A 22,841-nucleotide genomic window follows, 5' to 3' on the forward strand; every position below is an offset into this window, starting at 1 on the left:
TGCACGTGGAGGCAGACCACGTACTGGAACCAGACCAAGAATTGGAACCAGAGCAAGAAGTCGCATCCGAGCCCGACATCTATTCTCAACCTTCGACATCGCAGTCCAGGGTTCTTCCCTGGCTCACAAAATCGTAAGTTTACAATGTTCATAATATATAAATTTGTTTCATCTATCATCTAGTGATAAGTTATGTAATAGTTTCTCTTTCATTACATGCTTTTTCAAAAGAATCAATACATGAATTAATTACTTGTAAAAACATAGTTTTGCTTGTGGTCTGAAGATTTGACGAATGGAAAATTAAACTGAATACCTACATTGTTTCATAATTAAATTTTTCTATTGTTTCAGTATGCCGAGTGTTGGACCACAGCTGGACGAAGACCTGGCCACTGTGGGGCATGGCGTCGATAATGTGCTGGAGACCTTTTTCGACTACTTCAGCGTTAGTCTCTTTTCTGCGATAGCAGAAGAAACAAATCTTTATTCTGCCCAGAAAAGGGATTTACGGTCGGTGAATACTAGCACAAAAGAGTTGATAGTATTCACCGGCATCCAAATAATGATGGGCACGCTGAAGTATCCGCAGACTCGAATGTACTGGTCGTATGATATGAGCCTTCCGATCATAAATCAGGCGATGCCTAGAGACCGGTTCTTCGAACTGCGGAACCATCTGCATTTTGCCGACAATACTGCTGACCGTTCAGGCTCCACAGACAAATTGTGGAAGGTAAGCCCGTTTTTAAACGAGGTCCTGAAACAATGCCACACATTGCCCAGACCTGCTCATAACTCCATCGATGAACAAATGATACCGTTCACTGGCCGCTGTGAACATAGACAATTTGTTCCAAATAAGCCCAACCCGGTTGGGCTTAAAAATTTTGTTCTAGCGGCCAGAGATGGATTAGTTTTAGACTTCCACATTTATGTTGGGAAAGGAACGGTATCAGATGGAGATATGAAGCAGTTCGGTCTGGGTGCTAGTGTGGTAAAGTTGCTCTGTCGGACTCTCCCCAATGACTCCTCCCGCATCATTTACACGGATCGATTTTTTACGAGTTTGAAGCTAGCCGATTCGTTACTTCAGGACATGATATTCCTTACTGGAACCGTCCGAAGTAACAGAATCGGCGATGTCATAAAAAAGTTAAAAATAGATAAAGATATGCGCAGAGGAGATTGGGATGAGAAGGTTCGACAGGACGACAAAGTCTGTGTTGTCAAGTGGAAAGACAATAAGTCAGTCTTATTGCTTTCCACTGCGGTCGGCAGTAGCCCTGTTGGCACCTGCACGAGGTGGTCGAAAGAGGCCAAAAGGAGGATCAATGTCACTCAGCCGGCTATTGTAAACCATTACAATAAGTCAATGGGTGGCATTGATCTTTGCGATCGGATGATCGCATATTATCGAACGTCAATGCGAACCTGCAAGTGGCCGGTAAGGGTTTTTAACCACTTCGTGGACTTGGCGGTGGTAAATTGCTGGCTCATGTATATGCGAAATTGTCGACAGGATAATGTCCCCCGAAGGGACACTATGGGCCTGTTATCATACCGAATTCGGTTAGCTAAAGCTATGATTCGGTATGAAGGTCACGTAGCCAGCATTTTAACACCGCCAACACGTGGTCGGCCAAGAAATGTGCCAAACCAGCCAGCTTCGTCATCGCTGGATGATCCTCAAGGACCACCTCGCAAACAAAGGAAGGTTATCCCGGCACCGATCCCTGAAGTCCGCTTGGACACCGTCGGGCACCTTCCTCGCTTCCAGGATGCTAAATCGGCATCAAAGTGCCGATATCCTGGATGCAAGTCACGGACCAGGTACATATGCATTAAATGCAGTATGTACTTGTGTCCTAAATTCTGCTTTGAGTTGTACCACACTGTGTAAGGTACAGCTCAAAGCAGTTTTCTATTATGTCTTGTTTATTTGTAATTAATTTAAGTGTAAATAAATTTAATTAGGCTATTTTTATTGTATTGTATTGTTTTTTTCATTTTAATTGTATTATTTTCTAATAAAAATGTCTTAATTCTTATCAATGTTTTACTTTTCTGTATTATTTTCATGTATGTAGTATATCTAAGCTTTATCTGTATAGTGACCTGGGTTGCACATATGTGCACGTAGTATATTTTACTTAGTATAAAATAAAAAAATCTAAAAAAAATTTTTTTGTTGTTTTGATGATGTTCCTTTCACATAAAATCATTAAAAAAAAATTTCTGATGGCTGGTTCTTCCTCGGGTCTCAAGAGGTTATGAAAATTGGTGTTTTAATTTCTTTATTTTACGGAGATAAAAATAACATCGCAAGTTATTGCAATCCAAATAATTATAGGTACCTACCTAAAGATGGTGTTATCACTCTGAAATGAATAAAGAAGTTAGACTTGCACTCGAGTATCACGGAGTTATGTTGATCACTATATTTTTTTGAATAATATTATCTATCAAGTAAATATTTTTATGTTCTAAAATTAAAAATAGTAAATTTTATAAATATCAAATTAAATAATGGACATGTTAATTTTCGAATATACAGATCGATAATATTTTATTTATTAACAAATATGAATCAAAATAATTCATAAAAAATCGAAATAAAAATAAACGTTTTTTTGTATTGATTTTTTTTCTCGGCAACAAAAATAATATAAATAACATAATTATTTTTATCGTTAGAGTTTCGATATATTTTAATATTGTTATTAAATTAATTTTATTATTTCACTTTTTGTGTTATCACGCAGTTTGGACCATACCATCGCACTTGCCAATTCCTACGCACGAATGACGATGGGTTGCCCCCTTGCGCTCGCTCGTGGAGCGTTCATATGCAACATGTCGCGGATCACGTAGAAAAGCCTCGCTATGTTGCGTACAACGTACGGAACAGTTTGCAACGTTGGGGCAGCTCGTAGACTCAATGCTGCGCGCCATGTTGCGAGACATTTTGTCCCCTAGTGAGTACAAGGCACAAGCGAAGCGACATCGTGTAACATGTCTCGCGTCACGTAGAAAAGCCGCATATGTTGCGTGCAACGATGGGCGACAGAGCGCAACGTTGCGCCGGCACGTAGACTCAATGTTGTGCGTCATGTTGCGATACATTTTGTCCCCTAGTGAATTCAAGGCTTAATACATACAACAATACGACCTTCTCAGGCGACATTTCTGCAACTACTGATGAGAGTCCTGGTGTGTACAAGCAAAATGTTCCCGAGACATCAACGTAGATGTTGACCATTATTTTGCTCTATTTATTCCCTAGTGAATACATGGCTTTAGACACACCCCCCCCCCCCACTCTAGCAGTTTATATAATGGTTTTTGGTACATGGTTAGTTAGAGCATAAAACAAAACAAAAACATTGAAAACAGCAGTTGGGCCAAAGATTACCAAAAATATACGAAAATATCCAAAATAAGCGTGCACTTCCTAGACAGAACACAAGTTTGATGTTTATGTAACGAAGATCAACTGATTTATTCCTTATTTTAACAGACAATAATAGCAAGAAACAAAAAAAATATAATCGCGCATGTACACGTGCATGGATTTACTGCCAGCAACAGTGCGTATTTTAAACTATCGTGACACACATTAAAGTGCTGACTGCCTCTCCAATCTCATTCTTCAAGAGTAAGCGAGACGCAATGTTGTCATTTTATAGTACTATTTGACAGGTAGAGAAAATCGGTTAACCTCAAAGTGAGTATAGTTCGTTTTATGCCGGCAGGTTCGCCACTATCGTTCTACAGCGCAGGTGCAGATCGAAAAAATCCCTACTGTCGCATGAAAATTCAGAAGCTTCCAAACTTTTTTGATTCATGCATGCAATCTTTCCAACTGCAGGATAATACATGTTTACCCATACATTTTCTTGTTATGTTAATATCTTCTTGTTCTGCTTGTTAACGCTCCGCCGAACGCGCCTACGCTGGACAGCGCCTTAACACTACTTCGTTATGAACCAATCAAATCAAGCGTCAACAGTCAACACGATGGAGCTGATAACTGAATCGTTCCACGTAACTGTTACTTCACGTTGATAATCTTATTATTGCTCATGACGATCAACGTGAGTCGTCGAATCAGTTGGAGTAACTTAAGTGGGGACATGCTCAGCATAGGTCAAAATGGAACTTTTATTGCATTTTCAAACCATGATCCTCGACATTCCTTAAACGTTGTAGATAATCTATTTATATAATTTTGAAGCCTTGTTATGCTTTATATTTATTTTAAACATTTGATGACTGCAAAAAGTATTTTTATTACATAAAATAGTGTTCTTTTACACCTCTCGCTCTAATGTTTTAGAATATAGTCATATTTCAGTACATGAACGTGCAGCGGTGTTAAGATTTTTTTTAGTTTTATTAATTTTTAAACGCATTTATAAAACCATTAGTATAATTTATGGCGAGATTATTTTTGTAAAACATTTACGATAAAAATTATATTGATAGTATAAGGTAGTGTTTTTTTGAAATACTCCATTTCTTTTGTCATTCCCCAGTGGTTAAGCTACAACATACGGCCATCAATCGGTGTCATCAAATGTTTAAAATAAATATAAAGGATAACAAGGCTTCAAAATTATATAAATAGATTATCTACAACGTTTAAGGAATGTCCAGGATCATGGTTTGAAAATGCAATAAAAGCTCTATTTTGACCTAGGCTGAGCATGTCCGCCCTTAACAAATGCCTCATAAGCTGACACAAGACAAATACAACAAGACACATCCGTCGTGGAATAAGGTTGTCTCTGTGTCAAATGCATCTATGAACTCACATAAGTTATTTTGTTATAAAAGTTTAACAACATAAATCAGATACCATTTAACAATATAGTATTACCTGGATGTCTCTTATGCTTGTGGGCGTCTAGTGTCAAAGACGTGTGAAACACTTTACTGCACACCAAACACGAAAATCCTGATGATTCACTTTGCGAAATTGACAAATCGTTTAGTAATTTCTTCCCCTCCATTTCTTTTTTGAACGCTAGAAAAGACAAAACACAGTGCATGATTTTAACACACATAGAATATGTTTTGAATACGGATCAAACCCCGCCTGTCTCTCAATAAAACATTCTTATATTACATACATTATCTGAAATTATTGTGGATTTTAAGAGGAAATGAGACAATTTGTAGGCGCCTTCAGTTCGTGAACATCTAGGTACCATACAGATGAATTAAATGTGCGAATAAATACACATATGTTACGTCTTGAGCACTGGCGGCTCCCTGCTTAGGTCATTCGGTCATTGACCTGCCATAATAAATACCTTACAATCGACATAATAATATTAATAATATCGTCGTTGAAACTAGAAAATTGTGTAACTCCGTTTTAATCGAAAATTGACTTTGAATGCCATCTAGTGGCCGTTGATAATATCTATCCGTCTTGCAAATTTTGTAATTCCAGAAAAATTGTATCATTGTTAAATCATGGATGATTTCACTCCAAAACCATACATTTGTATAGGAAACCATAATGTTTTTTGTCTCTCCTGTAAAGTAGTGTTTTTGGAGTTACACAATTTTCTAGTTTCAACGACGATATGTACAATGTCATATATAATAATATTAATAATAATCGGTGGATTTGAAATTATAGGGCGCGCGATATTGTGTCGACCCAGTCTATTGGGCTTTTTTTTGTTTGGGCGATAATTCCCCGAACAAAAATATTGTGTTCGCCGGCAGTCTGAAAATTGACCCAAATTGAATATTTTTATAAAATTTTCTCTCTCGTTTCTCATACATAAGACAGAGATCGATATAACACAAAATACGAGATCGAAGCTTGTAACGGTGCGTGAATTACTGTAATATCGGCAATGCCCGAGTGTGAGACAAAAGATTTTTTCACCTAATTAAATGAAACAGAATGATAACACTGACTAGATAATTGGTCTCAAGACGCAACTGTGTATGCGGTTCGGATTCGTTGACAGGTTTTGACGAATGCCTTTGGTTATTTTAATCATATGTAAGGAGTTTTTGGTGCAGTTATTGCATATACACACAACGTTTGGTTTTTAGTGATTTATAACATTTTTGTGAAGCAGTTAGTACGCACGCAGTAGCAATTGAAGTCTGTGATACAATTATAATGGAAATGGAAGCACGATTCGCATCCAACGATCATCTCATTATATCCGATTTGTTCAATAAAGAAAATTACACTGATTTTAAAAATATTTTTTCCACACGTCAAGTAAATTTGGTAAAACTGTTGGAAGAAATAAACATAATCAAGTTAAAAAATGAATTATTGGTGTTTTATCAACGAGATGATTTGCATGGCGCTAATAGTGCAGTTTCTTTTCTACATTTTTTACTCAGCAATAATTTCAACGAAACATTTTCCGAGTCGATCAAAGTTCTCCAATTTATTTGCGTCATACCAATGACAACAGTTGAAAGTGAAAGATGTTTTTCCACTCTCAAAAGAATAGAAACCTTTCTACGCAATAGGGCCAGGATAGACTGACCGCTCTTGCAATGCTCAGTATTGAAAAAAAATATGTGGGAAAAATAGACAATTTTTATAATCGTGTGATTGATGATTTTTCAAAAAGCAAAGAAAGAAAAGTGGACCTAATTTACAAAAAATTATAACGCGTTGTGTGCAATTTCGGTTAACGATGGGTTGGCGTTATGAAAAACGGACATTTTTTGAAGGGTAAGTAGGTACCTACCTATAACAATTTCTAGCACTTATTCTATAATGTATAAAAAGTCAATTTGCAATACGTCTTTTCAGTATACAACGAAAAGGCAAATTAAAATAATATATTCAAAATTGACCTGCTAGCTTTTTCCGGATTAAGCCGCCAATGGTCTTGAGTCAACAAATAGATGGCCTTGGAACTACAGCATAAAAGGACCGTATACAGGAGGGATGGCGAACCTATAGCACGCGAGATGATTTTGCATGGTACACGAATGTTTCATTTTGAAGAGAAAAGAAATACCTATTTGATACACCCCTGTTACAGGCGGGCTTCTCCCGGTGTAAAATAATCATTTAGTAGCTCAAGTCGAAACGTAACCCTGACCTCTAGAAACGGCTTCATAAAACATCTAATCTGATTCCTTGCTCAACCACGTAAGTATTTTTTTTAATTTAAAAAGTAAAAATGATGATGGATGAAAGAGATAATTTTAAGACTAAATATAAGGATTTAAAAATAATAAATTTTGCCGCGCTTGTCGGCAACGTCCAAATTTCGACGCGCCTGCGCCAGGGTGGTCCTCGTGATTCGCCGAATCAAAGATCACGCGATAAAATTTGGCCAATCACGAGAGTCCTTTTTGCTGGAATGGCGTGGGTACGCGAAGTTTGAAAAAGAAAAAAGGAATTAGTAAGCGTCCCCTTTCCGATAGGACGGGACCTGCGAAACTTATTGTTAAAACAAAATATGTAAACGTTTAAAGAAAATGTAAAATATAAGAAGACCACGTTACGAGCACGAAAGACCGTGTTTTATTTATACTCCAACCGTTTGAATTTCTTTTTTTGTGAATCCGGGGTTCGATGGACACCTGAGCAAGCCGCAGGAACCCCGGGGATCTCAATGGCGCCTTGGCAACGTGAAGCTCGAAGAATCGCATGGATTCTTCCGAACCCGCGAAATAAAATTTACGCCCGCGAACGCTAAATAAAAGTTTATGATCCAGGAGCCGGAACAACCAAGAAATGGTTAACTAAAAAGTGGACTCCAACGTGACCCTTATCAAAGAAGAAGTGCTGTTTCCAACATCAAACCGGGAGAGCCCTCTGGTGTTCGAAGACAGTCCACATACGGAGCTGACCGCGCCTAGCGTCGTGCTGGAGACCGTAGCACCAGCGCGTCTCCAGTACGACGAATGGCTGCACAAATCCCACCTATGGAGACCAGACACATCATCGACGGTATCCAGCGAGGAGGGCTCGTAGAGGCCACGGCCCACTCGCGACGAAAAACGGGGAGCAAAATGCCGATTTTCCTAGGGTATCACTAACATGTTGTGTACCCTATTCGACCACGGGATATTCGGTGAGGAGAGAAAAAGGAAACGGGAGGCCAGGGAGCCTCAAAAGAGGGCTGAGAAGGCGCGCAAGCTGAGAGGAATCAAAGAAGCTGTGCGGGCGCAGGCTCGACCACGAGGAGATGAAGCAGGACCAGTCGCCAACCCTCGAGTCAAGGGTGAACGCCGAGTTCCTGTTGGAAGTGAAATGTGTAGATTATACGAATAAAACATCCGGAAATTCTTCTAATTACGGATATAAAGTTAATTAAGGACCAACTTTCTGAGCCTTGTAATCTTAAGTTCATTAGTACGAAAAATGTACATTCTAGTTTTAAAAATAACACTTCGCAAAGCGACGCCAATTCTTTCCGTTCAAATAAAGTAAATATGAATGAATTCGAAAACATTAACATTGAAAATCGCAAACAATTTTATAAACGGGAAAGAGGATATTCTACAGTAGCGCGAAACCTGTTTCAAAGTTACGCCGTATTAATAATTTGAATTCAAAGAGAAACGAGGAAAATAGTATACGACCGTCACTATTATTTCTTTACAAATTACCAATCGTAAATTTAACACAGCGAAAACGGAACGGGAATAATACGGCATCACTCGACGAAGTGTATAATATTATAGTTGATAAGTGAAATTTTAATAATACGTTAAAATTAGGTATAAGAGGATGAAAGTAGAGATTGTATGCTTGTGATAAAAAAAAAAATGAGTCAATAAGCCGTAAATTTCTCAACGGGGTTTCAATAATAAAAAAAATAATAATAATAACAAAACGTGAGAGGCACCGCAAATCGGCGCGGCGCGCCTTTGGAATAGGATGTCGGGCGCGTAAAACGAAACAACAATTTTTTTTTTTAAATAAAACGGGTTTCACTAAAAATAAAGTTAATTACACAGTTTTAAGTTTACTGATTCAGTAAATAAATATAATGAGAGGGTGGAATATTTCAATTTTTAATATCAATGTTATTTATACAGTCAATACAATGTTGCAAAATATTTATGGGTATTAGGGTAAAATATTAAATGTGATAGTAAGTACCATAAGTACAATGGGAAGATTTTATATAAAATTAGTAGCTATTTAATGTATGGGGTAGGAGTAATTAATAAAGTAAATTCGAATAAATTTAAAGTACAGGAAGTCTAATGAACGAATAAATGACTAAAGAAAGAAAAAGAATAAATACAGATGAAGACAATTTGGAAGCACAAAGGGAGCCACCTCTCGAAGTAAGCGCATCCAAAGGCAGCGTAGCCGAAAATTCATGATACCAAAGCTTGATGGTGTGGAGAGTGCGCACTCTCCTTTCTCGCGCAGGTTCATGGAGAGACTAGGGACGTGACGCCTGAAAGATATCGTGAAACAACAAGAGGTGCCTCCGAAGTGTAACCATCTACAAAAAAAAGAAAGGGAAAAGGATACTTATTGTGAAAATCCATCCTAATACCTGTGGGAAAGCCGTGCCGCCGTCAACGAGCCTGGCCGTTGTACCGCTATACGATGCCTTGCCCGCAGTAATAGGAACAGATGGAGACACAGTACCTGTCCATCTATGAGGTGATACTCCAGAGACCAGCAGATCAGTGGAAAACTTTCCACAGGAAGATATCCGCTGCTCGGAACGAGCCTGGCTCAATAGTAACGCCACTACCACGCCCTGGTTGCAAAGGCAGACGACGCCAAACGAGGTACGCTCCTATTGCACCAGAAGAAGAAAAACGTAACACGAAATAATAATTCCGAACGAGGGCCAAACGTCTACAAATGTAGCCTCTCGGAATACAAAAAAACTGGACAGCCCAAGAGTCAAAGACTGCAGCTCCACGACCCCTCCGCTGACTAGTATAAAAGAACGAGAAGAATAACAAAAACATTACGAAAACAAAATAAACGCACGACATTACAGGAGAAAAATAAAATAATAATAAATTATGACAAATGATAATAAGAAAGGAAAATAAATCAAACTCTGACTTATTCAGGAGCATTGCTTTGAGCAGGAAAATAGTAATCAAAATAAATATCGAAACAATACGTAAAGTTAGTTGTTTTTTTTTTTTTGTTAGAATAGTTAGATTGTAGTTGAATTTTTTTATAAACTGTTATCATGCCATGTATTTAACGGATGAACAAGGAATTGGATGGGTGGCCGATGAGATCAGGGCGTACCTTTCGACTTTAATCCAGATGGGGCGAATGATACACCCCTGTTACAGGCGGGCTTCTCCCGGTGTAAAATAATCATTTAGTAGCTCAAGTCGAAACGTAACCCTGACCTCTAGAAACGGCTTCATAAAACATCTAATCTGATTCCTTGCTCAACCACGTAAGTATTTTTTTTAATTTAAAAAGTAAAAATGATGATGGATGAAAGAGATAATTTTAAGACTAAATATAAGGATTTAAAAATAATAAATTTTGCCGCGCTTGTCGGCAACGTCCAAATTTCGACGCGCCTGCGCCAGGGTGGTCCTCGTGATTCGCCGAATCAAAGATCACGCGATAAAATTTGGCCAATCACGAGAGTCCTTTTTGCTGGAATGGCGTGGGTACGCGAAGTTTGAAAAAGAAAAAAGGAATTAGTAAGCGTCCCCTTTCCGATAGGATGGGACCTGCGAAACTTATTGTTAAAACAAAATATGTAAACGTTTAAAGAAAATGTAAAATATAAGAAGACCACGTTACGAGCACGAAAGACCGTGTTTTATTTATACTCCAACCGTTTGAATTTCTTTTTTTTGTGAATCCGGGGTTCGATGGACACCTGAGCTAGCCGCTGGAACCCCGGGGATCTCATATTACTATTTTATTATTAAGTATATTTAAAAAATGTTTTTTTTTATAAAAAAGTTTTACAAATAAATATAAGTATACTTAACCTTATAGCGGCCCGTGACGTACGACGAGCGTCATAGTAGATCGCGCGATACACGCCCGTGACGTACGAAATACGCATTCATATTTTCGCGCCTTTTTAAATGTCAAATCGACTTTTTTTCAATTTTGGTGTTGCTAGTGACATCTATTGAAATAATTCGAAACAAAAATTGATTCAAATCTTGGGTAAAACCGTGACTACAGACATATTTCAATTCTACGAAATTAGGGCTGCCAAAATTGGGAAATCCCAAACTATCGGCCGCCATTCTGCCCATATTTTTAGTGTTGAACGCGCGCGCTCGGAATATTTCATTGATGTGTATTATTTCACATGCGATTGATCATTTTTCGGTTATTTTAATTTTGTTTCCAATATATAAGTTCTATAACCACGTTTTATCAAAAAATCTGACATTTATTGTGTACTTTAGTGTTATTTTAATTTGTAACGAAGTTTTTTACGTGATATTTTAGTAGAACTTTGTGAGATTGCTTCGATGTATTTAGTTTTGTTATAAATATACAACATTTCATTGAATATTAGTGTATTCTTAGTGTTTTTGTGATTTTAAGTTATTTTACACGTGTTTTTTGACGATTTGTGATCAAAATGGATGAGCATTTGATGCAGCATTCGGATGATGATTTGATTGAAGTGCTCGTGGAAACAATCGAATCTGAAGACGAACCGAGTGACGACGAAAACGATATTGAAGATTGTGATGACGATATTCCTGCAGACATTTTAAATGGTATCGAAAGACCATCGTTTTCATGGCAATCGGACCCATTTGATCCTCGTATCTTTTCATTCGATTCAAATATTTCGGGAGGCAAATCAGATTTGCCTTCTAATGCTCGTGAATCGGATTATTTCAAATTATTTGTTAGTGTATCATTTGTGGAGATGATAGTTCGTGAAACGAATAGACAATTTGTGTTTGCCACCAAAAACATGCGTGTACTGAGTGACCGTTTGAAGCGATGGGTAGACTGTACCACCGATGATTTTTATACCTTTTTGGGAATTTGTTTATTGATGTCGCGGAATTCTCGAAATAAAATAACAGAACACTGGTCAACAAAACGATGCTTATTTTCACCGTATTTTTCGGAGTCTATGTCAAGAAATCGTTTTGAAATGTTGCTTCGTATGCTCCACTTTTGCGATAACGAAGCACAGGTTTCAGGAGATCGTTTATTTAAAATTCGACAGGTTTTAACTTCATTGAAAGACACTTTTCAAAATCTATTGTACCCTCATCAAAATATATGTATTGACGAAAGTCTTCTTTTATTCAAAGGTAGACTTTCGTTTCGACAATTTATCCGAACAAAGGCTAGTCGATTTGGGATAAAAATATTTGTAATGGCCGATTGCCATACTGGTTTTGTTTTAGATATAATTATATATACGGGCAAACAAACGGAGATCGACAAGCTAAACTATATTGGCATATCAGGAAATGTTGTGGCCACTTTACTGAAGCCATATTTGAACATGGGCCACACGTTATATATCGATAACTGGTATAGTAGTCCAACACTGTTCAAATTTTTGCATGAAAATGGCACAAATGCTTGCGGAACAGTAAGACGGAATAGACTCGGGATGCCAAATTTCACCACCAAATTAAAAAAAGGTGAAACCGAATCGTTTCACACGGACGATATGATGGCTCTTTCTTGGAAAGATAAAAAAGATGTGACAATGTTGACCACTCTGCATACCAATGTTACTAAGCCGACAGGAAAAGTCGATTACAAATCGAAAGAACCGATTGTGAAACCCGAGTGCATAGTAGAGTATAACAAAAACATGGGTGCAGTGGATCATGGTGACATGGTCATTTCTTCCGTCACATGTGCCAGAAAAACGATCAAGTGGTACAAAAAGGTATTTTTTCACCTTATTGATCTGTGTCTACTGAATGCCCACGTCATCCACCAAGAAAAAACTGGCAAGAAGCAACCCTTGGGAGATTTTCAAATACATGTCCTGACACAGTTGATCGAAGATCATAAGACTGAACCACGGCAGAATTTGAAACGGAAGGCTCCATTGCCAGCTAGGCTTACCGAACGCCATTTTTTGGGCAAAATTCCGTCGACAATAAAAAAAACCAATGCTACTCGACGATGTTATGTGTGTTTCAATTCCAAAACTGATAAAAAACGTAAAGAAACTAGATATTTATGTAAACAATGTGACATTGCTCTATGTTTCGAGCCTTGTTTTGAAATTTTCCATACGGAAGAAAATTTTTAGTGTTTTTTTTTTGTTTATATGTGTAAATATAGTATAAATATAGTGTAGTAAATATATTTATAAACTTTCTTTATTGTACATATTTATCGTTGTCTGTTTGGTGAAGTTATTTTATTCGTGAAACTATTTTTTTTTAAAGTGAAGTGGTTTGTGGCAACCCTAATTCTAGTGCAAATGTGATGACAGATTTATGAGATTTCGTATGAATAATTTGTTTTTGGAGCTTTTCATGACATCATATCAATGTGAGTGCTATATTTTTATATTTTTATGTAGAATTTTTTATTTTATTGAAATATATAATTCTTGGGCCCTGTTAGTATAAACTCTGTATATCGGCCGGGCAGCTGAAAGGTTAAGTACTTACATACTTATATTTAAAAAAAAAAATGAAGACAGCCATGCGTATTTTCTTCGGTTTTTCATATTATGTTCAGATGCCTACCAATCGATGCGGAAACGGAAACGACGAAATTTATGCATAAATAATGACAAATCGCATTGTATAAAAAATTGCAGGCAAATCATTTTAAAGAATAATCATTACGTTTAATGTAAATATATGATTGCATAGGTCGGTCCTTAGGATCGGGGAATTAAAAATAAAAATCAACAAACATTATGAAATTAATTATCGGCAGTCATTCAAATATAATAACTGCTTGTTATTTTACCTCAAACATAATCTCCAAAAATGGAAAACCGCTCGGTAATGGAAAATATAGTATGAAAGAAGAGTGATTTAATTAAATGCTTCCACTATCTCTTTGAGTAATTTGAAAATAAGGAATAGAATATTGAAAGAACAAAACATGCCTTCGGCTAGAAATACGGCGAAAGATAGAATATCAATAACTCAATTGTAATGTTTAAACCTTTTTAATAGGATTCTTAACCTTTTAACAGCCCAGCTGAAAGTACTAGGTATACTCCCCAGGGCCCAGAAATTAATTATATTATAAAAAAATTAAAAGAATAGTGAAAAGTCCAATATAATGCACTTACATATATGAGACCTCAATTGAAGTTCGGCGAAAAAGTTTTTCATACACAATTTCGTGAAAATGTCTGAAAATTTTCAGGTATGGTAGGGTTGTCACAACACTGCACTTACAAGAGTTAGTTGATTTTTTTTTTTTTTTTTAATATAAGTATTTTGAAAAATAAATTTTATAGTATTTTTGTAAAATGTCACCATAAATACTTATAGCACTAAGAAGTATACTAAACACATTAAAATCACTAAAAACTTTCTTGTGTATGGAAAATTTCGAAGCACGGTTCAAAACACAGAGCAATGTCGCACTGCTTGCACAAATACCTAGTTTCTTTCCGTCTTTTCTGATTTTTTGTATTGGCACATACATAACATCTTCTTGCCGCATTAATTTTATTGTTAGTAGGTGGTATTTTACCCAAAAAATGTCTTTCTGTTAGCCTAGAGGGTAAGGGTGCTTTTCGCTTCAAAAGAGTTTTTGGTTCTAACTTATGTTTTTCGATCAGTTGTCCGATGACTTTCAATTGAAATTCACCCAGCGGTTGTTTTTTTCCAGTTTTTTGTTGGAACAATACATGGGCATTCAGCAGAGATAAATCTATCAAATGGAAAAAAAGTTTTTTGTACCATTTGACAGTTTTTCTTGTCGAATTTACAGAAGAAATTATCATATCACTACGATCCACAGCACCCATGTTTTTATTGTAATCAACAATGCATTCCGGCTTGGAAATCGGAATTTTAGTCTTATAGTCTACTTTTCCAGTAGGTTTGAAAGTATTGTTGTGAATTGTGGACAACATTGTAACATCCTTTTTATCCTTCCACGCCAAAGCCATAATTTCGTCATTATGGAATGTATCGGTTTCCCCTTTTTTCAATTTCTTAGTAAATTTGGGCATCCCAATTCTGTTTCTCCTTACGGTTCCACAGGCATTCGTCCGGTGATCATAAAGATACTTGAATAACGTTGGGCTGCTGTACCAGTTGTCAATGTACAATGTATGCCCTAGTTCCAAGTATGGTCCAAGCATCGTTACCACCACGTTGCCCGATATACCGATGTAATTATTTTTCTCAATTTCAGTTTGTTTTCCGGTATAAATGATTACATCTAAGACAAAACCAGTTTTGCAATCAGCCATTACAAAAATTTTTATTCCGAAACGACTAGCCTTCGTCCTGATGAATTGGCGGAATAAAAGTCTGCCTTTGAAAAGGAGAAGACTCTCATCAATACATATGTTCTGATATGGACACATGTACTGCTTGAAAGAAATTTTCAGTTCCTTCAGGACCTGTCTAATTTTATATAGTCGATCTCCGGGAACCTGCGTTTCATTGTCACAAAAATGCAACATTCGATGCATCAGTTCGAAACGATTCCTGGACATGGTTTCGGAATAACATGGTGAAAATAACAATCTGTGGATAGACCAGTGTTCAGATATTTTATTCCGTGAATTCCTTGACATTAGCATACACAGCCCCAAAAATGTGTACATATCATCAATTGTGCAGTCTACCCATCGCCGTAGACGATCACTCAAAACTGTGATATTTTTTGTGGCAAATACAAATTGTCTGTTGGTCTCTCGGACTAACATTTCAACAAAAGAAATATCGATGAAACATTTGAAATAGTCCATTTCGAGTGCATCCGAAGTCAAATTATCAGCTTTGCATCCCGAAACGTTAGCATCGAAGGAAAATGCGCGTGGCTCAAACATATCCGATTTCCACTCAAATGTCGGTCTTTCAGTGGATTCCGGTGTGATAATTTCACTTTCATCGACTTCCAAAGTTTCCTCAAGTTCGACATCCGAATCATCACTTCCATCGTCTTCAGATTCAACTGTTTCGATAAGGTTATCGATTTCACCAACTTCGTCGATCTCATCCATTTTGAATAATAAAATTTGTAAAACTAAACTCGTAAATAAAACACTTTGTATACGCAAATCGAATCCGAAATACAAATGAAAAATAGTCACAACACTTAGTTCTTTGTCAATTTCTATCTAAAAACATCGAAAATCTTTCTTTTCATTCAAGTTTAGTAGGTAAAATCTAAAACAAAACTCGTAAATATAACACTTTTTTATACGCAAATTGTATATGAAATATAAATAAAAACACTTGGTCACTCAATAGAAATTAAATTTCAATGTAAAAACATTGAAAACATTCCAATTATAACGCAAATCTGAATAAGAAAGCATTCCGAATTAGCATCCCGACTAAATGATATTCCGGCGACAACTGACTCATCACTATCGAATCATACCAACTGCCTATTGTACAAGATATCCCAGTGTGCAGGGGAATTTTGAGCTAACCCTGATTTGGCCTCTCGGGAAATTCCCTTATTCTCGCGATGTATGCGCCGTACAAATGTTTTTTGCTTGCAAGGTCTGATCAGAAATGTAGTTACACGTTTTAAAATTAAATAAATAAATATTTGACTCATACAAGCGCGTAGAACGGCTCGGCGTATATCGTACGGTACGGGCGCCTGAATCGCCGCTGTGCATGACGTAAACGTTACGTTACGGGCAGCTATCAGGTTAAAAACGACCTATTTTTTCAGAAAAATAAAAAAAAAAATTCGCCATAAAAAAACTGCTTGGCACGTCACAGTCGAAAAATATTTGGGAAATTTTGGCACGCGTACGTAAAAAAGTTCACCATCCCTGGTATACAGATTAAATATGCAGTTATGTTTGTAGCCGGCTTTAGAACGGTTCTTCATTGGTAATTATTGTGGTGCGATATTTTCGCTCATTTATTTATCTTTTTAGTTATGGAATCCACATTATGTAACATTATTTAACCAATAATAATTACAAATCTAATCTAAATAAATAGGTAAAAGAGCAGCGAGGGTAATATGCAAGAATCCTCACCATTGAGAGGTTTGATATCATCTTCAGAATCGTCAGAATCATCGAAATGGTCCAGCAAATTGCCATCGTCGAAGGCTATTTCATTGTAGATTGCCTCCGCATTCTTCGTTTCCGTTTTCACGTCTACGTCGATCTCGATGCATTCCTGAGAACGCTGCAAAACAAATTTTAAAAAGATCAATGTATTAGTGATTTTTAAAGTGAATAACTCCAAGAAGCGCTGTACATCTGGGCAATCTTAACTCAGAACACGCAACTGTATCACACTGTGATACGCATACAGTAAAATACCTGTTTCAACGTCTGTACGCGAATGTTTACTAGTCATTAATGTAAGAAATACAATGTGGACGATTTTAAAAATCCGACCATAATTTACCTAGTTTTTTTTACCATATGTCAAATATATCTTGTCTCAGTACTAAAAACTTTGATATTTAATGTCCTTTCGACAGTAGATAGATATACCATCATAAATTGTCAGGTGTTCAAATTTAAAACTAAGCTTATCACAGTATAAAAAGCATTAAATGATATGTCAAATGTTAGCATGTGGCGTCTTCGCTCAGCGGACAACTTTTACTGGTGGATCTCTATACCTAATGTCACTAAATGTTTTGAGTCGAAGAATAAATAAAATATGTCTGGGAGAAGGTTGTATGTGCCACTAATGTACATACTGCCTTATGCCATTTACTTAATATATTTTATCCCATATTCAAGACAAACCTGAAAAATACACAATAGAAAAATTGGAAGGAATATTGATATACAGTTGTTTAGCCTTCATGATGATGTATGATGCGCTCACCTCTTGCTTGACTTCTGTATGTGGTGCTAATCTGATATCGGGGTGTTTCCTGACGATGTAGTCCCTCAGTGTGGCATCCGCCCTCTGCGCCTGCTGCTTGAAAGCGAACGCCATCGTCACGCTCTGAACGCACTTTAGACAAACGTGAACTGGCAATCCGTCACCTTCAATTACCTACAAAAGAATTATGAGTAATTATAATATAAACAACTAATTTATTGCATCAAATCTGTGAATAAGCCAAATGCCATACACAAAAATATTTATCTGATAACAAATTGAATGTTATCAGAATTAGGCCATGGGTAAAATTTTAAAAATTTCGTCAAAAAGGCATCGTTCGCAAGCAATTTATCGTAATTCTTGCACTATAGCTTGTGTAAAACTGCAAAGGGTAAATTCTTATCAAATGAAGTACCAAATACTGTTAGTTAACAATAAAATAAAATAGAAAAGTGAATGTTGTTTACACACAAGATGTCATTGGGAGATGTCATTTTATGACACTCAATTACGTTGTCAAAATCTTTGACAATCAGAGCAAGTCTCATTGATGTTGCATGATAGACTTTACGGCAACAATCTGACACTGTTATGATTCCATATCACAACAAAACCACACAAATACGAGCAAAACTAGAAAGACAGTTACGACATCATGTTATGTACGCGAAGGTAAACATACCCTGAGTTGCGTGCAAGAAGTAACTACGCTACTGAAGCAGGCATTTCCAATAGTATCGTCGTTAAAAAACACCGATCGCATATCTCCGTTTTCTGTTAAACACGTACGACATACTGTTTCTAAGTTTATTTCTGTTTCTATTGCATCTTCAGGCTCTGCCATTTTGGCGATTTGTGAAATTTGTGATTAATCTAAGGAATTGTTGCAAGTTAAAAATAACATTATTTTCCGATATTTAAATTATTAAAAACATTTTGTTTTTACTATTTTATTACTACCTATTCATTGTATGTATGCTTTTTAATTAGTTCAAAACCCTTAGGTATTTATCAAACAAAGATTCAAATGAAGGTTTTTTATCAAAATCGCTCAAACATTGTCGTATTTTTAAGGCATACAATTAAAAACCTATTCTAACAAACCACAGATAATAAATCATGCCAGAAAACAAAATAGCTCAAATATTAAATATTTTAAAACTTGAAAAAACATAATTTATTTTATATTAAATATAATTATTATTTGTTTAATAATTTTATTGAAGTTTATCAGGGTGCGACTATGGTCTAAGGGCAGTTGTGGTATGTATTTTGTTTTTAGTATTGGCTCAGAATATTTTTACGTTACACTATTTAAGTTATGCACAAAATTATTTTATATTGAGGAAAATATTTTTACAGTGCATTATAAAACAATCAAGTTTTCCTAAAATAGGATTATTGTGATGAAATTTGTTTTGGTAAGCTACTGTTGCATTATTTTTTGTCTCCATGATACTATTTTGCCGGATCAATTTTGGCTATTTGCAAGGTCCAATCAATAAACGTCTGAATAAAGTGTTTTTTGAATTAAAACTTTTGTACTTATGCGCGTTGCGGTACCTAAAGCAATTTCCCCGGTAGAGTGAATCCGAATGATGTGTAAAGAAAAACCGTCATAGCTGATTCATATTATTGTGTATTTTTCTCCAACCTCTTTTTCAATCAATAGCTGGTGTGCACCATCGGATCACTTTATGACTAATGTACAGCAATTAAAAACTTCATTAAATTTCATTTAGTTAAGTATGTTTTTTTATATAATGATAGGTACAGTAAAAACAAAACAATGAATCGGTTGGTCGATGGTGTGCGTGCGGATGGGGAGCCATACTAAACACGTCCTGCCAGCCAATGAGCGCGTACTCGTAGGCATTCGTACACATACAATTCACAAACCGAATCATCAGGTACCTATGTGAAGAAAAAATTAAATATACAATATTTTCTTATAAGTATGGGTGAATTTTCAAAACATTCACAAATTTTGCAATACTTAATGTTTTATTACAAGGTTTGATTCAATATTGTGTTACAAAACTCGGTAGGTAAATAATATAGCAGATATTGTATAGTCAGGTACCTAGGTAATAAGGACCTAACAAAAAATAATTATTTATTAAGTATTACAAAATTAAGAATAATTTTATTTTTATAAAACTTTGGATTACAATAAATCGTTGGTTTCCCGAATAGACCAAAAAATGTTCAGGAGACGAAAAACAAATTTCATAATCCTATATTTAAATACATGGAGATATTTAAATTGTTATTTTTACAGCATATGAATGATGTATTCATTACCATTACAAAGTAATTTAAAGAAAGGGATGGTTCTCGTTCAATTAGATACAAAAAAACATTCTGCATTAAGAGGTCGATTTCGACAAAAACGGATATTCAGGAAACCAATCCTATAGCGACGAAATGTCTACTTTACAAACAATTCACATAATTTTGAAAACACTTATAAGAAAATGTAGCCAATAGAAAAAATCTTTTTTGAGAAAAGTAAGACGCCCGGCATGAATCGCGATGCGTCTCTTGGGTAACGCGTCCAGTGTTTTCCCTGTTTATTTTCAAAATTATGTATGTTCAATAATTAAAATGGGACTTTCTAAAAATCCTGTAAATTATTCGTTGAATAAAAGAAATAGTTAATAATATAAATGATTTATTAATGTCATTTTTAATGCTGGTTATAAAAAATTCCCTTTTTTAATTTCCTATTATCATGCTTCAAAAAGAGAATTGAAGGTAATCAATAATCCTTTGACTGGTCTCATCAAAAAGTTATTCGGATCGATGGACAATGGCCTCGACTCCGCATCAGGAGAAAGTTTTATGTCAAAGTTCAGCACGAGTCCCGCAATTGCCATTTTGGATTCAAGTAATCCCAGACGGCGACCTAAAATATATATTAAAAACATGTTATAAAACCTCAGAGTAATAATATATAGAGAGTGGGTATTGTTTGGTAAAATGAAGCCATATTTCTTGTGTATAACGCACAGCAGAACCTCAATATTATTATTATTAACTTAACTATGAAACGTTATCTGTTGTTAAACTCTAAATACATTGACTTACCAACTTTTGGCAGCAACCTCACGAAAAGTGTAACACAAAAAAATCACAGCAGCAGTAAGTGTCCGTAAACATGATAAAATTCTCACCAATACATATCCTCGGTCCATCTCCGAAAGGAAGGTAAGAAAATTTGGGTATATTGTCTTTATTCTCAGGTGAAAATCTCTCAGGGTCAAACTTCTCCGGGTTCGGGTAGAGGTTCGGATCCATTTGAAGCGCGTAATTTGGAATCGTGACAGCCATTCCTGGTGCGACATCTACTTTATAATCACCCGATTCCAATGTACAAGGCTTTGTGCACAATCGCACTAAGTTCAAGAGCGGTGGATACAATCTTAGAGTTTCTGATGAAATCGAAAACAATAAAATTACAAAAATAACCACTACATAATATTATAAATTTCTCGTTCTATGCCTCATTTTTATTTATTCCTCTATTTTTATTATGGCATTTTCATTAACATTAATCCAGCCTAAGAGCAAGGTATTAGCGTATGCTAAACAGCATTACAATTATTGTTTTAATCAAATACAAGGTAGGTATAAACAGGATGAAGTTGTATTATTCAAAATTAATAATGTGTGGATTTACTACTGGCAGTACAAATTGTTGCAACCATAAAAATAAAAGCCGCACATATTGTCGTGCAAGTGGCAACACTACATACGTGATCGAAAAAGTTTAGTTGCTTCTGAATTTTCACGTGATAGTTGCAAGACATGTGCGCATACGCAGTAGAACAATTAATAGTGGCGACCCTAACGACGAAATATATACGAAATACACTGTCACCTCCGAAAGGAGGGGGGAGGGGGGCGTAAGTGCAGTTGCGCTAATTTTTCAAGCATAAGCAATAAGCGTTATTGTCATTGTATGGTGCTCATTTGACAGGTTGTGAAAATTGGTAAACGTCAAAATGCTCTGTGCGGTGTACTTCATATTTTTTTCTGGCAGGTTTGCTACTATCATTCTATATGTATACGTAATGCAGGTTGTAACTACCTCGTGAAAATCCAGAAGCCGATAAACTTTTTTGATCCATGCATGCAGTCTTGGAGCATGCACGGTAATATGTGTTTACATTTGCATTTTATCATTATGGTCCTGACAATACATACTGCCTCCAGTAAATCCATGCACATGTAAACGGGCTATAAACATAACACACAACAACAACAAATTCGTCTCGTTGACACTTAAAAAATGAAATCAACTTTGCTGTGTGTAAATAGTTATCGTCGCAAAAATTTTATTTGCATGTTATTGCTAGCAGTTGTAGACTAAATAATATACTATACCGTCTATGTAAGTTCAATACCGTATGTATTTTTGGCGCTCTCGGTTAAACGGCACAAACCGCATTGATTGGTGCATTCAATTTTGAAATTGACCAATAGAATACTTCAAATTAATACCTCGCATGAATTATCCATACTAAAGAAGTAAGCAAGACCGCGTATACCCCTAGATCATTTTCATAGATCCTAGAACCTTTTGACAAACGGTTCTTCCGCGGTATTGGACATACATAGACGATATACTATTAGCAGTAAATCCATGCACGTGGACAGGTTTATGGTTGCTGTCTAAAAAGAAATATGGATTATCAAAAGATGCTCTTAAATGAAACAGTTCATGTTTATACCTCAAGTTCAGTAGGAGTCCAATAAAGTTGATAAGTTCAAATAAAGAACATTAGAAAACAAAATTGATTTTGTTTAGAAACATATTGTCAGTTTGACATTTCGCTTAAAATTAATTTTGTAGGATTTTAAAATGCATTTTAATCTCCCATGAAAAGATTACT

At 35.9% G+C, this 22,841-nt stretch overlaps 1 protein-coding gene and 1 pseudogene across 1 annotated transcript in view; both read right to left on the minus strand.

Annotated features, from left to right (window-relative positions):
* LOC147073133 (uncharacterized) overlaps nt 1-18,813 on the minus strand; it is a 33,818-nt gene extending 15,005 nt beyond the window's left edge. Inside the window, exons 1-4 of the mRNA XM_085945234.1 lie at nt 18,626-18,813; nt 17,941-18,114; nt 17,130-17,283; nt 4,883-5,029 (exon numbers count right to left, since the gene is read on the minus strand). Of these exons, the coding sequence (XP_085801360.1) occupies nt 4,883-5,029; nt 17,130-17,283; nt 17,941-18,114; nt 18,626-18,787 (637 nt within the window). The 5' untranslated portion in view covers nt 18,788-18,813. The remainder of the gene's footprint in view (nt 1-4,882; nt 5,030-17,129; nt 17,284-17,940; nt 18,115-18,625) is intronic.
* A 1,862-nt stretch (nt 18,814-20,675) lies between these two features.
* Nucleotides 20,676-21,276, minus strand: LOC147073134 (cytochrome P450 9e2 pseudogene; annotated as a pseudogene).
* Between the last annotated feature and the right edge of the window lie 1,565 nt (nt 21,277-22,841).

The sequence above is a fragment of the Rhyacophila brunnea genome, unplaced genomic scaffold, assembly GCF_057557595.1.
Source record: "Rhyacophila brunnea isolate RB1 unplaced genomic scaffold, BYU_Rbru_1.0 scaffold_18, whole genome shotgun sequence".
In the NCBI taxonomy this organism is placed as follows: Eukaryota; Metazoa; Arthropoda; class Insecta; order Trichoptera; family Rhyacophilidae; genus Rhyacophila; species Rhyacophila brunnea.